General features: G+C 41.0%; 1 protein-coding gene across 7 annotated transcripts in view; it reads right to left on the bottom strand.

Annotated features, from left to right (window-relative positions):
• The window catches only part of LOC122563754 (adhesion G protein-coupled receptor B2-like), a 776,300-nt gene that overhangs the window by 516,555 nt on the left and 242,881 nt on the right, over nt 1-16,864 (bottom strand). For all 7 annotated transcript variants that reach the window (XM_043717945.1, XM_043717942.1, XM_043717944.1 and 4 more), the window contains one exon: nt 4,940-5,023. In XM_043717945.1, the coding sequence (XP_043573880.1) occupies nt 4,940-5,023 (84 nt within the window). The remainder of the gene's footprint in view (nt 1-4,939; nt 5,024-16,864) is intronic.

The following is a 16,864-nucleotide window of genomic DNA, read 5'->3' as shown; positions in this document are numbered from 1 at the left end:
TTCAAAAACTATAATTAGATTTGTAATAAATTAGTTTTTTTGTTGAATATGTTAGGTGTCCCTTGTTAATAAACTAATCACATAGTGCACTCCTGATAATTCCCTCAAGCATCTTTCCCATGACTGATATCAACCGGCAGGCCTATCATGATTTGAGATCATCTCAAAAAGTTTTAATAGATGGGGACTATATTTGCCTACTTCCAGTCAACAGGAACTATCCCAGAAGGAGTGAGTTGTTAAATGTATTGGCTAGACAGGGACTTGCAGAACAATTTCCCCATCTCCCAGATGATCCTCTCATTCAATCGTGCTACTTTTAAGTAAGTAAGTAATTTTAAAATAACATACTTACCTATTTTAATGCTAGTACTGAGATCATTAAACTCACTAAATTCTAATAGAATAAAGACTGTTACGTTAATTTGAATTTATGCAGATATTTTCTAATCAACCTGTTCATAGGTAATATGATACAGCTCTGGTGTTGGTGGGACATGAACCCAATTAGACAGGAAAACTGCTTCTCATTATACAATTAACATTGTTATATCTGGATTGAGTTGCTGTATATATTATGTATCTGTTTATCTCAGCGCAGTAGAGACGCTCTCTAAACTCAAACAGTTTATTCACAGAACGCTAACAATCTTATAACTTAAAGAAGGTTAACATGTGTGCATCTTTGCATACTTTCCGGTTGTCCAGAACATCCTGTGGAGTTTGACACATAGGCTTATGAAATGGAGCACAATTAGGCCAACCTATTCAAATACAGATCAATTACTATACATCATTACAAATGTCACTTTTGATAGTTAATAATTGGTAGTAAAAAAAAGCACAGTTGATTTGGTGATGGGAGGAAAGAAAACATTCAGTAGTGTGAAGTGCACTTCTGGATTAAAAGAAAAAAAAGAAAATAAACAAACATTATATTTTTGAACTCACACAAGGGTCAGCACTTCAAGGCAGATGACAGAATTTTAATGAGTTGTAAGCAAGTGCCCAAAATAGGCATTATTTAAACTGGTTACCTATGTAATGGAAATCCAAGATCATGGAAAATTATCAGCATTGTACAAGATAATGGTTGCAAAACAATTCATGTGGAATACTGTATTAAGCACAACCCAATATGATCACACACAGACTTAGCTGGAGAAAGTCTAGCTCTAGATTCTGATATAAATAGATGCACAATCATTGTCTCCTGATTGACTAGTTAGTCTTAGTAACGAAGACAATGTAAATTATACTTATTGCTATTGTGCAGTAAACTACATTTTTAAGGTAGCCATGATGTCGAGGTATCGGTGTTGGACTGGGGTGGACAAAGTCAAAAATCACACAACACCAGGTTATAGTCCAACAGGTTTATTTGGAAGTACTAGCCTTCAGAGTGCTGCTCCTAGAGCAGTGTTCTGAAAGCAAGTACTTCAAATAAATCTATTAGACTATATCCTGGGGTTGTGTGATATTTAACTACATTTTTAAGATAAATGCCTTTTCTTTACCTTAAAATTCATTAATGGTTCTTTCTCTGTAAAATCAACCAAATAGAATCTCAGCACAGTTAAGAGCAAATGAAGTTTTGGCACAAGGTTGGTGCCTGCAAAACCACTGATAAAGAGGGTAGAAGTATTTTAGGAGGATATTTGGCTCTCCAGGATTAAAAGTCAGCCAGTTATCTCTTGATATTTTGGGATCTTTGGTATACAGCACATCACATTTGTGCCACACAGGTGCCAGACAATGAATATCACCAATAAAAGAGAATCTAACCATCGTCTCTTCACATGAATTTGTCTCCATTAACATCCTGGAGTTACCATTCACCAGAAACTGAACTGGACTAGCAATACAAATACTATAGCTACAAGTGCAGTTCAGAGGCTAGGAAACCTTAAGTGAGTAACTCACCTCCTGACTCCCTAAATCCTGCTCACTATCTATAAGGCACAAGTCAGGATTGAGATGGAATATTTCCCACTTGTCTGGACAAGTCCAACAAACTCAAGATGCTTATCACTACTCACTGGGGTAATGTCCTGGAAATCAAGCAGCATTATTCTTGCAGTCATTACAACATGAAAATTTGATTAAACCACTGCATTGTACAATTATTATTTACTGTCTAATTTGAGTTAAAAGAATATACACACCAGAATTTTTCCACTAAGAAGTAAATATCTATTTATTACAAACAGACTACAGCTATGTACTGTAAGCAGCATGGCTTTGTGCTGCTATGTCACTATGTCGCCAGTGACAGGCAATGCCAAATTGCCCATGCTTGCTTTGTGGCCTTTTAAAGATTATGTGAACGTGGTAAGATGAGGCTAGAATTGGATGGGGAAGACACAGTGGCTCAGTGGTTAGCATTAATGTCTCACAGCACCAGGAACCAAGGTTCAATTCCAGCTTCAGGGGACTGTCTGTGTAGAGCTTGCACATTCTCCCTGTGTCTGCATGGGTTTCCTCCGAGTGCTCCAGTGTCTTCCCACAATCCAAAGATGTACAAGTTAGGTGATCACCCATAGTGTCCAGGAATGTGTCCAGCCATGGGAAATGCAGGGTTACAGGATGGGGTAGGGGAGTGAGTCTGGTTGGGATGCTCTTCAGAGAGTTGGTGTGGAATTGTTAGGCTAAATGTTACAGTTGGGAAAAAAAAATGTCAGAAGCTTAGTTCTAGCACCAGCCTTCATCATGGAAGTCAATGAATTTTTGTTTTAGTTCTTTTTGCCTTTTGATTCCTTTCAGCTCTTTGCTGATGACACAAGGTTGTGGGGACACCAATTCTCAGCCTTTCATTCAATGGGGATGCAGTGGCCTCGTGGTATTGTCGCTCAACTACTAATCCAGAATCCCAGAATAATATACTGGGGACCTCAGTTTGAATCTTGCCATGGCACACAGGGGAATTTGAGTTCAATAAAAATAAATTTTATAAAGATATCTAGAGAATGAAGAGTTGACTGGTAACCATGAAACCATTATCAATTGTTGGAAAAATCCATCTGGTTCACTAATGTCCTTTAGGGAAGGAAATTTGCCATCCTTAACTGGTCTGGCCTACATGTGACTCCAGCAATGTGGTTGACTCTAAACTGCCCTCTGAAATGGCCGAGCAAGCCACTCAGTTGTATCAATCGCTAGAAAGTCACAATAAAGAACTGAAACCCGATGAACCACATGGCACCTTGGGACCAGCCTTCACAGTTGTTGGTTCAAATTCCTGGAATTCCCTCCCTACCAGCATTGTGGGTCAACCCTCAGCAAGTGGACTGCAGAGATTCAAGAAGGCAGCTCACCACCACCTTCTCAAGGGCAAATAGGGATGGACTATCAACGCTGGCCGGCTAGTGACGCCTAAGTCCCATAAATGAATTTTGAAAATTCAATGGTTGAGGATTTGACCTTTCATTAACAATGAAGAAGCTTTCTCCCCCCTTTCAACAGAAGTTTGACAGAAGTGAGACAGTAGCTCACAGACAAAAGATGATGGAGAACAGCTAGATGAAACTTCCAATTTCTCCAGACAAAGAAGAGAGAGGAAAAAAAAGAGAATGAACACTTTCTTTTTTTTTGCAGGCTAGATATTTGTCTGGCATTTCCACACAGAAAGCTGTCGTCAATAGCCCAGCAATCAATCAGAAGATTGTAACTCTGCCCTCCTGATCCCATAGCAATAATTGCAGATTTGTCTGGAATTCTCTCTCACTGCTCTCAAAGGCAGCATTGCTATACAACTCACAATATGTTCCATAGCTTGTTTTTACAGCTTGACACCATCCAGGACAAAGCAACCTGCATGATTGGCACCACACCCACAAGCATTCATTTCCTCCACCACTGTCTGTACCATCTAAAAACTATGTTGCAAAGATTCGCCAAGGCTCCTTCCACATCACCTTGCAAGTCCTTGACCAATATCATCTAGAAGTACAGGTTAACCAGTGGGTTAAAGTAATATTACTCAAGTGTGAAAATCTACACTTTTATTACCAAAATTATGCTGCTTTACCTCTTTCAATAGATCTCAATCATAGGCTGTTTCTGAAAGTCCACCTCCAAGCCATTCAGCATCTTGACTTGGAAATATATCATCAGTTCCTTCACTGTGATCAGGGCGAAATCTTGTAACTTTATCCTTCAGAGTATTGGTAATATGTACACTAAATGGACTGCAGTAGATCAAGAAGATAGCTCATCCTACCTCCTCAAGCGCACCTAGAGATGGACAAAAATTCTGGCCTAGACAGAAAAAACCAGTTATTTTGAATTTTTGTTCCAAAAATCACAACACAACATCTTCTAAGCCAGGACATTTCACAGAGAGGATTGTGAACACCAAATAATGATTGGGTTCTGTGCCCGACATATTGCAAAGATAATGAGCCCCACGGTTTAGCGAGGCCAACTATGTTTTATTAAAACCATCAAAGAAAGAAAAACTTATGTCCAATAAAACTTAACCTTGTTTGAGAAGATGTAACGTAATAACCTGAAAGGAGCATTGATATCCTAAAGATTCAGTACTTTGAGTATCTGTTTCTTGTCTCCAAGTCCCTTCTTGAATAAAAGAGGAATCCTTGCAAATGCAGGAGTGTTTGATCCATGAAGGGTAAAGTGGATTCACCAACATTTAAAGTACCTCCTCAACCTCAATTATTAGCAGGAAATCAACAACCTGTGAGGTCTATATTAAAGTAATATTACTAAGATGTGAAAATCTGCAGTTTTATTACCAAAATATTGTTGCTTTGCCTCCATCAATAGATCTCATTCATAGCCACTCATCTCAAAATATTTTATTTAAAATAGCACCTACATAGACAAAAGAGTTAAGAGACACAATTTTGTGAATAAAGCATAAGGGTCAAGTTACAATTTTGGAGCTTATAACATCTTTATACAGTAAACTCAGTAAAATTACCAATTTGTGCCATAAATGTTCCAGAGTCATCAGCTGATCTTGGATGCTGCCTTCTAATTTTCCGTTGTTTCTTAATTTCACTTCCTGAAAAAAGAAGATAAACCCATTTAACCCTGTGAACTATGCTGACTTAAAGTCCAAAAATAAGAGATTTAATCTTTATTTAGTCAAATACAGAGTATTTGCAGGACAATTCATGTTAAAACTGAGCATACAATTTTATCTTCATATAAGACCTTATTTAGATCTTAGAATACTTTTTAAAATGTTGTTTCATTATAGGTGGTTAAATTAAGATTTTTGAAAGAACATGGATCAGGGCTGCAAGATTAAATTGCAATTTAAATCATCTCATCCTTACGCATATAAACATTTGGATATATGTTTTAGATAAACACACTTGATTTATTGTTACATGTATACAGAAAAATGAAAAGTGGTTTTTCACGTGTTATATGCAAAGTGTGGCCCTGCTCCGACACCATCTTGAAACACTAAATATAGTGCAAAACATTACTGCAATAGAGCTAGTTTTTCTCTCTTCTTCTTGTTCCTCTTCCACTGCTCCTCCAGTCACTGCTTAACACTGGCCGGAGTCTCTGAAACTGGCTCTGGGGTCTCAGTAACAGGCCACCACCACTGCCACAATTGCAAGTAAAGCGTCCCAGCTGGAGCAATGGGCCTTGGGATGTGCAGGTTCAATCCTTCCTGTTCCCCATCCAATGCTTCTTCAGAAGCTGCCACCGGTTATCAATTGATGGGGTCCTCCACCGTATCTTTCACCAATGCTAACGCTCTTTCAAGTGCCTGAACTTAGCTGCGGACGTGGAGCCTCAGCTTAGCTTGCGAGTGTGGAACAGGCGAGTCAGCCCGGGACCTGCTCTCACTCGCCGGGACAAACTAGGGTGAAGTGAAGTTGTACCCGTCTTATCTTGGCATTGCTGCTGCCAGAGGCTTCCTCCTGCACCCACCACTCTCTAAGCTGAATAGCTGGGGTTTTTGTCTGTTCTCACAACAGGGATATTCATCAATGAAATCCAATGCAAGAGACAGGACGGATCACAGTATGCAGTTTTTGGTCAAGTGGCCAAGGCGATGGATTAAAAATCAGTTGGGGTTGCCTTTGCGTTGGTTCAATCCTACTGATTATGATCCTCACCTTATTGAAGCAAGTGCTTACCTAGTTGCTGGCTGAAACAAATATACCCACATTTTATTGTGGCTTTTTCAAGGAAATTTGCAACATTCAAAGACATAGGGAAACAGGGAAATGGAATGTCATTAAAGTTAATTAGAAAATGAGGGGAATAAGATTGCGTTTATTTAGTGTGATGAAGATTTATCACATATTGTTTTATAATATACCACAAATTTTCATTTTGGGGACTATAAGCTGAAGTGGAAGTAGGATTGCTAAATAGCTGAAATTCCAGGAGAACTTTGCAACTTGGCAAAAGTCAAGCACTACATATGTTTAGTTATGCAAGACAATGTTGCTTTGAGAAGCAATAACAGAGATAAATTGAGACTGATGGCATTAAGAGTCTTTGAGTTAAGGAAATTCTATCTGATGACAACCTTCTGATTGGTTCAGCTATAGATTGCTATAAAGCTATTAAAAAAGTTGTAAATGCAATTGCATCAGAGGTCACCTACGAGCTAAATACATCCATCTCTTCCTCTCCCTTACTCTCTATGTATGGATAAATTATAGAAAAACCAAGAAATCTGAAAAGAAGGAATTCTAACAAGAAAAAACTCAAGTCTGTCTAATCAATGTCAAATTGAAGAAAACTTTTACAGACAGCATAAGGGTCATCTTTTAAAAAAATGTTTTAACTATGTGGGACAATTTACTCATGGCTTGAAATCTGAACTGTTGATCTTCAAAATTATATTTTTTTCCACTCATAACATCTGCATCAAACTGTCTTTTGTCTGTCTTATGAGTTAATTCAAGGGCTGTTGCAGACTACAGCAAGACATTGACAGGATGCAGAGCTGGGCTGAGAAGTGGCAGATGGAGTTCAATTTCGATAAATGCGAAGAGATTCATTTTGGAAGGTTGAGTTTGAATGCTGAATACAGGGTTAAAGACACGATTCTTGACAGTGTAGAGGAACAGCGGGATCTTGGGGTCCATGTACAAAAATCCCATGCCACCCAAGCTAAGAGGGTTGTTAAGATGAATGGCGTGTTGGCTTTCATTAACAGGGGAATTGAGTTTAAGAGCCGTGAGGTTTTGCTGCAGTTCTACAAAACCCTGGTTAGACCACACTTGCAATATTGTGTCCAGTCATAGTCGCCTCATCATAGAAGGGATGTAGATGCTTTAGAAAGGGTGCAGAAGAGTTTAGCAGGATGCTGCCTGGATTGGAGGGCTTGTCTTATGAAGAGATGTTGAGTGCTACACTACCATACATCAAGAGGACTAGCCACACTACCATACATCAAGAACATCTCTGAAATGACAGCCAAACTACTGCGACCACTAGGACTTATAACAGCACACAAACCAACAGCCACACTCAGACAACAACTCACCAGAACGAAGGACCTGATACCCAGCATGAGCAAAACTAATGTAGTGTACAAAATACCATGCAAGGACTGCTCAAAACACTATATAGGACAAACAGGAAGACAGCTAACGATCCGCATCCACGAACATCAACTAGCCACGAAACGACACGACCAGCTATCCCTAGTAGCCACACACGCAGACGACAAGCAACATGAATTTGACTGGGACAACACTACCATTATAGGGCAAGCGAAACAAAGAACAGCCAGGGAATTCCTAGAAGCATGGCACTCATCCACAAACTCCATCAACAAACACATCGACCTGGACCCAATATACCGGCCACTACAGCGGACAACTGAAACTGACAACTGGAAGCGGCAGGGACAGGCCACTATAAATGCCGGAGGAAACACCACAGAAGCGCTTCACAGGAGGCTCCCAAGCACTGAGGATGTCACCTAGACAGGGGACGAAACGTTTGGAACAAAAACTTCCAGCTCGGCGAACAGAACCACAGCAACAGCAGAGGTTGAGTGCGCTTGGGCTTTTCACACTGGAGAGAAGATGGAAGAAAGGTGGCTTGATAGAGGTGTACAAGGTAATGAGATGCATAGATAGACTAGATAGTCAGAGACTTTTCCCCAGAAATGGCTGTCACAAGGGGTTATAATTTTAAGGTGATTGGAGGAAGGTACAGGGCCGATGTTGGAGGCAGGTCCTTCCACAGAGAGTGGTGGGTGCATGGAATGTACTGCCAGTGGTGGTAGTAGAGTCAGAGACACTAGGGACATTGAAGTGACTGCTGGACAAGCATATGGACAGCCATAAATTGAGGGGTGTGTCCGTTAGGATGATCCTAGATTGAGATAATTGCTCGGTACAACATCATGGGCCAGAGGGTCTGTACTGTTCTATGTTCTATATATGTAGTTATCTATGGTTTTTCTCAACCATTTGTTAAAACTGAGTGTGTTACAATGAATAGTTATTTCCTCTTGCCAGGTAAATTGATGTGAATTGCTTTTGTCTTAAATGGCAGCCAGTCAGACAAAGTACTTTGATTTGCTTTGATTTATTATTGTCACATTTACCAAGACACAGGGAAAAGCATTGTTTTGTGCACTAACCAGACAAATCATACCTTACAGAAATATGTCAGGGTAATAGAACAGAATGTGTTATGTCGTGATACAGAAACAGAAAAGGTGCAGAAAAAGATCACCTCTTAAATATGGGGGCTCCGTTCATAAGTCAGTTAACAGCGGGAAGAATATGTTCTTAAATCTGTTGCACGTGCACTTGGTGTGCACGAAAACAGAACCTTTGGTCCAACCAGTCCATTCCGACCATAATCTCAACTAAACTAATTCCACCTGCCTGTTCTTGGCCCATATCCCTCCAAACATTTCTTATTCATGTGCTTATATAAATATCTTTTAAATATATCCACATTCATCATTTCCTTTGGAAGTTCACTCCACACACGAACCACTGTGTAAAAACAAATTGTCCGTATTGTCTTTCTTAAATCCTTCTCCTTTGACTTTGACTTATCTATACCTATCATGATTTTATAAACCTCTATAAGATCACCTTTCAACCTCTTACACTCCAAAGAAAAAAAGCCCCAGCCTTTCCATACAACTATTCCCACAACATCCTGGTAAATCTTTTCTCAACTCTCTCTAGCGTAATAACATCATTTCTACAATAGGGAGACCAGAACTGGACAGTAATCCAGGAGGCCTCACCAACATCCTGTACACCTTCAACATAAAGCCCCAAGTCCTATACTCAAAGGTCTGAACAATGAAGACAAGCATGATAAATGCCTTCTTAACCACTCTACCTGTACGCGATGCAAGCTTCCAAGAATTATGTACCTGAACCCCTAAGTCTCTCTGTTCTACAACACTACCCGAGGCGCTTGGGTAGTTGTTTAAGTTGTTTAAGTCTTGCGTTTGTTTGTTTTACCAATAACTCGCATTTATCCAATGGAACTCCATCTGCCACACTTCAGCCCACTGACCCAAATAATCACCATCTCTTTGTGAAGATAGCCTTCTTCACTATCCACTATATTACTAATCTTGGTGTCATCCACAAACTTACTAACCATGCCTTTATATTCTCATCTAAATCATTTATATAAATGACAAACAAAAGTGGACCCAGCACCGATCCCTGCGGAACACCGCTGGTCACAGGCCTCCAGCCCGAATAAAAAACCCTCCACCATCATTCTCTGCCTCCTGCCATTAAGCTTATTTTGTATCAAACCAGCAAACTCACCCTGAATCACATGTGATCTAACTTTACTAATTAGTCTATTATGTGGAATCTTGCCAAAGGCTTCACTAAAGTCCAAGTAAATAATGTCTACTGCTCTGCCTCCATCAATTTTCTTCATTACCTCAAAAAATTCAATCAAGTTTGTGAAACATGATTTCTCTCACACAAAACCATGACTATTCCTATTCATTCCTTGCTTCTCTAAATGCATATAAATCCTATCTTTCAGAATCACTTCCAACAACTTAACCACTACCAAAGTCAGTATATAGTTCCCAGACATCTCTTCTTAAACAAAGGCACAACACTAGCTATGCTCCATTATTTTGGCACCTCGCCTGTATTTATAGATGATACAAATATTTTTGCCACGGATTCTAGAATTTCCTCTCTAACTTTCCACAGGTAAGTCCTAGGATATGCTAGATCAGATCCCAGAGATTTATCCACCTTTTTTTTTAGACCTCCAGCACTTCCTCTTCCGTAATGTGAACTGCTTTCAAAACAATTATTTCTGAGTTCTCTAGCCTCCATTTGTAAAAATTGTAATATCTCTCCTAACTCCTAAGGTTCAGCAGAAAGACAATCTCTTTGATCTTTAAGGGAATGTGAATGTTCAGGACGTAAGGAACTTAATTTTACTTTTGTTTTTCATTAGTTCAGTTGGTAATGCCACTGAGTTTAAATGCATTCAAGTGAACTTTATGAAAAGGTTTAAAATCCTTTAATGTTTATTTCTCTCCAAAGTTTGTCTTTCTACATAACTGGCTCTCTTAGAGGATTGGAAGGCCTTTAAAAACCAGCTTAATATAACTAAAAAAGAGAGAAGGGGTGGGGAAATTAAATATGAGAATAAGATGGCTAGTAAAATAAAAGGAGATTGCAAAAATATTTATATATATGTAAGAGAGATGCAAGAATGGACATTGGACTGCTGGAAAATGAGGCTGGAGAAGGAGCAATGGGAAACAAAGAAATAGCAGAGGGACTAAATAGGTACTTGCTAACAGTTTTCTTGATGGAATACACCAGCAACATGTCAGAACTTCAAAAGAGTCAGGGGCAGAGGTGAGTTTAGCAGCCATCACTAAGGAGAAGGTGCTGGGGAAGCTGAAAATTTTGAAGGTGGATAAATCACTAGGACCGGATGGACTACACCCCAGAGTTCTGAAGGAGACAGCTGAGGAGACTTTAGAGGCACTGTTAGTTAAATTTCAGGAATCACAGGAGTCAGGGAAGATCCTGGAAAATGGCTTATGCTACACCTCTATTTAAGAAGGCAGGGAGGCAGAAGACATGAAACTTATAGGGTGGTTAGCCTGACCTCAGTCATTAGTGAGATTTAAAGTCCACTATTAAGAATGAGATTGCAGAGTACTTGGAAATGCATGATTAAATAGGGCAGAGTCAAAGTTTAGTCAAGAGTAGGTCATGCCTGACAAATCTGTTAAAATTCTTTGGGAAAGTAATAAACAAGTTGGACATAGAAGAGCCAGTAGATGTGATATAGTTGGATTTCCAGAAGGCCTTGACAAGGTGCCGCACAGGAGATTGCCAAATAAAGTGACAGCCCATGGTATTAAGGGCAAGGTAGAGGCATAGAAAGAAGATTAGCTGACTGGCAGAAGGCAGAGAGTGGGGTTAAAGGGGCCTTTTTTTCAGGACAGCAGCCAGTGACTAGTGGAGTTTTGCAAAGGTCATTGGTCCAAAGTCCAATGGGACCACAACTATTTACATTACACATCAACAATCTGGATGAAGGAACTAGGGGCATTGTCACTAAGTTTGAGGAGCGGGAGGCTGCAGAATGACTTGGACATGCTGGGCAACTGGCAAAGTGGTACATGGAATATAATATGGGAAAGTGTGACGTTATACATTTTGGTGCAAAGGATAGAGTAAGGTAAGAGTTGTAGACTATTTTCTAAACAGGGAAAAGCTTTAGAAACCTGAAGTAAGTCCTAGTTCAGGATTCTTTTAAGGTTAATATGTAGGTTCAGTTAGCAGTTGGGGGGGCATTGCAATGTTGGCATTCATTTAAACAGAGCAGGAAATCAAGAGCAGAGATGGACTTCTGAAGTTGTAGAAGGCTCTGGTCATACTCCATTTGGAATATTGTGAGCGGTTCTGGGTTCCATATCATTGGAAAGATGTGCTAGTGTTGGAGGGCGTTCAGAGACAATGATTTTGTGGATGAAGGGCCTGTCATATGAGGAGCAGTTCAGGATCTGGGTCTGTACTTGATGAAGTTTAGAAAAATGAGGCAGAGATCTGATCAAAACTTACATGATACTAAGATGCCTAAATAGAGTGGACAGGGAGATGTTTCCTCTAGGAGGAGAGACCAGAACTGGGGTCACAGCCTCTGTAGAACTAGTTGCAGCACAGGGCTGTGGAGGCGAAATGATTAAGTGTATTTAAGACAGAAATATGCCCTTGATTCATAAATAGATCAAGGGTTAAAGGGACAAGGCAGGAGAATGAAGTTGAGACACTTTTCAGCCATGATCCCATTGTGGAGCAGATTCAATTGGCTGAATGGCCTAATTCTGTTTCCATATCTCATGAGATTTTGTTTTTAACACAGCTTTGAGGATATTTGATCATTAACACAATCTAATCTTGTCTGGAGGTGCTAAAACAGACACCAGTAGGTTTAGCACTCAAGCTTTGATTAGAAGCAATTCTTGTGGAGCATTACAAGTAGTTTCCAAGCACCTACCTCCTCTTAAGGTAAGGAATGCAGTTGGTGGCACACAACAAAATGTTCCAGAATTCAGGGACTCAAAGGGTGCATAATTCTTGGACAAAACATTGGATGTCCTGTATCCACAGTGGAGGAAGAAATTATTTATCTCCTGAAAAATACAGTGCTGCTCTGCTTGACAATTATATTCCTCCAGCCCAAGGGGAACTCCAAAAATGATGCCCATGAACAATCACTCCTTTCTTCCAGCGTCTCCCATAAGATTTCCAATAAACAACACGCAGAGTGAGTGGCATAGATAAAGGTCATCTGCCCATCAAGAATAAATCCATGACAATTTACTCTTTGTTTTCGGTGAAGTCAGAGAATTTCGAGAATAAATGGCAATAGAGTATTGGTGAAGTCATGGCAAATTGTCTGAGAGAGGTTACCAAAGTATCTCAAACATCAACAAATGTATATCAGCAAGTAAAAAGTGCAAGCTGACATATGGAAACAGCACTCAATCCTCAAAAAAGACTTTCTTACTCTTGTACAGCTGGTCGCTACTAGGAAAGGACATTAATTGAAATGATTGCTACCAAATGCTATACAGTCTTTTGAATGCTAACAGGCAACTTAATTGTCAATCAGACCCATAAATATTCTCCAGGAGTTGCTCTGAAGCAGAGCTTCAACCTTTTTTTGTAACCAAAATGGGCCTTTTTGAAAATGTTGTTGCAGTTCAAAAACTAACCTTGCCCACCTCAAACACTCTTTAGCAAAGCACCTTGACAAAAGCAGGACATGAGTCTGTTGTATCTTCTAGATGACTTACTGACAGAGCTGAAAATATGTCAACCATGTTATCAGTCTTGCAGTGATTTTCACATTTTCCCTTTGCTTGCTGATGACATAATTCTCCATGGTCAGCTATTTTGCAAGCAGCATGGATTCTTTTCAATGACCTGTTCAGACATATTGTGGCACATGTCTGGGGCAAGTGGAATTTGAACCTGGACGTTCTGGCCCAAAGGAAGGGACTCTCTCACTGCACCATAAAAGCCTTCTATATTGATTTTTAAAGCAATCTATTCAGGTTTGTTATGACACCTCTCTGGAGCATGTGAGATTCAACATACACACAAGAGCCCCCTATAGCATGACAGATGTAGATATGTGTATTGATTGTAATGAGGTCAGTCAGGTGGACCTCATCGAATATCAGTTCCCTGAATGGGGCTGTTAATCTGGTGCATCAGGGAACACTGGCTGACAGATAACGACAGGACTGTCTCTTAGACGAGAAGGCCACTGCTTGTCACTGACCACTTGGGTGTTTCCTTTCTTCCTGGTGGTGGAACATGAATAAAGGTTTCTGCACTTGTTCTTCACTGTGTCCTACACTTACACACACACGACATGGGTACTGGGGAAAAATGAGCACTACTGCTGTTTGGTGGTAGTGTAAGGGTTAAGGTAGATAGTAGAAAAAAGAAAAAAATATAAATTGGGATTCAGAATTTCCAAAAAAAAAAGAAAAACAACTAGAGTGCCAGACATCATGTTCACTTTGAGAGCTGGCTCTGAGGGAGCTGGATCAGTGTCAGGGACTCTCCCCAAGTAAATCAAAGATGACTTGATGATGGCAAACTGGCCTCTGTGGAGTTATTTCACTGGCGATGAGAATGGGATCTGAGCCGGTATGCAGACTCAAGACAGCAAAAGAGTCTCCTAGACTGAGTAAGAGAACACATAGTTCAGTATCCAGGAGGTGCACACCATGAACAGTTAAATTGCTCAGCAACATCCACATCAGAAACAATCAAAATAAACATTTGGTTAAATGATCACCCGGTTCTAATGGAGGTCGATGTTGGTGAGGCCATTTCATTGATTGCAGAACCAGTCTTGAACAAAATTCACTCTGGACTCCAACCCTTAAGTTTGCACAAGACCTTGGCTAGACTGAAAACCTATGCCGGGGAATTTTACAGATTAAGGGTATAATGTCAGTTCCAGTCTCATACAAGAAGCAGCTGGTTGAGATACCACTGCTTTTACTAAAAGGTTCAGACTCAAGCTTGATGATGTGAAATTGGTTAAAAAAGAGTCACCTAGACTGGCTCAACATTTTTGGATTAAAAAGTGGCTGCCTGAATGAAGCCCTAATTAAATATCCAGAGCTTTATTAGGAAGATCTAGAGACTATCAAAGGAATCAAGGCCACCTTGTATGTTGACCTAGAAGCAATTCCACAATTCTGCAAGGTGTACCTAGTGCCTTAAGGGTTGAAATCAGAAGAGTGGAAAGCAAAGGAATCATCAAACCAGTCCAGTTTGCAGAAAAGGCAACACCAGTAGTATTGATTGCAAAACTAGAATGGTCAGTTCATCTTTGTGGGGAGCTTAAACAACTGGTAAATTGCTTTTCGTAGACTACCCAATCTCTCACACAGAGGATGTATACACTAAGCGGGGAAGTGGGTGGGGGGAATGGGGGGGTGGCCTTCATGAAGCTGGACATGAGCTATGCATACTTGCAATTGTGGTTAGATGAAGATTCCCAGAAGCGTTCTGCAATTAATGCCCATAAGGGTTTTACCAATATATGGGCCTATTCAATTTTCAGCAGATGATGGAGAACATTTTACAAGGTTGATATGCTGATAATAGGGAAGACCAATAGAAGCATTTAGAGAACTTGGACATATTCCTTAGATGTTTCTCTCAGGTGGGCATTCACCTTAGAAGGGAAAAATGTGGGTTCCAGTCACCTCAAGTGATCTACTTGTGCTACAAAGTCAACAAGATTGGGTTACACCCATTGGAAGATTAAGTAAGGGCAATCAAAATGCCCTGACTCCTATGTCTGTACTGGACATTAGGTCTTTCTTTGGCCTGGTGAATTATTACGTAACCTGGCCTCCATCCAGGCACCTTTGCATCAACCTTTAAAAAAGAGTCAGCCTTGGAAATGGTCACGTAGCCAAGACATAGAGAAGTAATGAAACAGCTATCATCATAAAGTCATAGAACATGGAAACAAACCCTTCAGTCCAATCAGGCCACGCCAAACATAATTTCAAACTAAACTAATCCGACCTGGCTGCTCCTGGCCCATATCCCTCCAAACCTTTCCTATTTATATACTTATCCAAATGATTTTTAACATTGTAATTGCACCCACATCCACCATTTCCTCAGGAAGTTCATTTCACACACGAACCACCACCTGTGTATAAACTTTTGCTCTCATGCCTTTTAAAATCTTTCTCCTCTGAACTTAAAAAGAAAAAGAAGGAGGAGGAGGGTAAAACAACATCAGGGATGCAAATGCTGGACCCAAGACTCCACTAAGCAAGAGAGACAGTGGTCTCCAGGCAACAAAGTTTGGTGTAGAAGCCACGGGAGTGGCCCTACGTCGTAACAGGCAAGATTGACACAAGGTTAGGACCAGTGACATTTAAAGTTCATGTAGGTGCAACAGTCTTGAACAAGCACTGGGATGATACGAAAGCTGCAAACACGCAAAACATGTCTGGCTCATCGACTGTCTTTCTGACTGTTCTGGAACCTGTAGTTAACCCTCTCCATCAAGTATTGAAGACACCTTGGAATCCAAGACGAATACAGTAGATGTCGCCATTTCAATGCTTTAGCCACTTGAAGACAACAAATTGCTTCTGAGACATTCTAGGCACAAGAGGTGAGCTACTGTGTGCTACACACTGCCCTTAAAACATCCAAGGCGAGCTACAAAAAGGACTGGCCTATGTCTTCGGAGTCAGAGGGAAAGCTATGTAGTGATTGCAACCAGGTGAGCCAGGTAACCTAACTGAATAAGAGTTCCATGACTGGGGCTGTTAATCTGGTCCAATCAGGGAGCCCTGACTGACAGATATAAACCAGAGTGTCATAGCCAGCAGGGCAGCGGTAGACGTCCGGTACGTGGCCACCGCCAACCGACGCCTTAAAACGGCAGTGCTCGGACCCGACACAGTGCACCAGTTGGAGGACGCGCAGGTGTGCGGTGGGATCCCGTCCGCGCTCACCCCAGCCCGGACGGAATTTCACATTGGCCCCAAGGTCCCGTACTTCCCGCGGGAGCCTGTGCCCCACAACCTGAGCCGCCTCCGAAATTTTAATTTTGTTTCGTTTAAGGAGGTGAAAAGAAGAGCCCTGTGTAGACTGCTGCTGCACACCGTCCACCTCTTCTCCCTCATCCACCGTCCGGACAGGCCTTGGCGTGCCCATTTGCCACCGGGCGGTGGGGATCCCCAGTGGAGGGCTCTCTATGCGGGAGTCCTCCCCCTTTCTCTCGGGGATCTGGGGTGGAGGGTGCTGCACGCAGCAGTCCCCTGCAACCACAGGTTGCGGTGGTTCACGGACTCCCAGCCCAACTGCTTGTTCTGTGGCAC

Source organism: Chiloscyllium plagiosum, chromosome 27 (assembly GCF_004010195.1).
Source record: "Chiloscyllium plagiosum isolate BGI_BamShark_2017 chromosome 27, ASM401019v2, whole genome shotgun sequence".
In the NCBI taxonomy this organism is placed as follows: domain Eukaryota; kingdom Metazoa; phylum Chordata; class Chondrichthyes; order Orectolobiformes; family Hemiscylliidae; genus Chiloscyllium; species Chiloscyllium plagiosum.
This window is presented reverse-complemented; position numbering and strand designations above follow the sequence as displayed.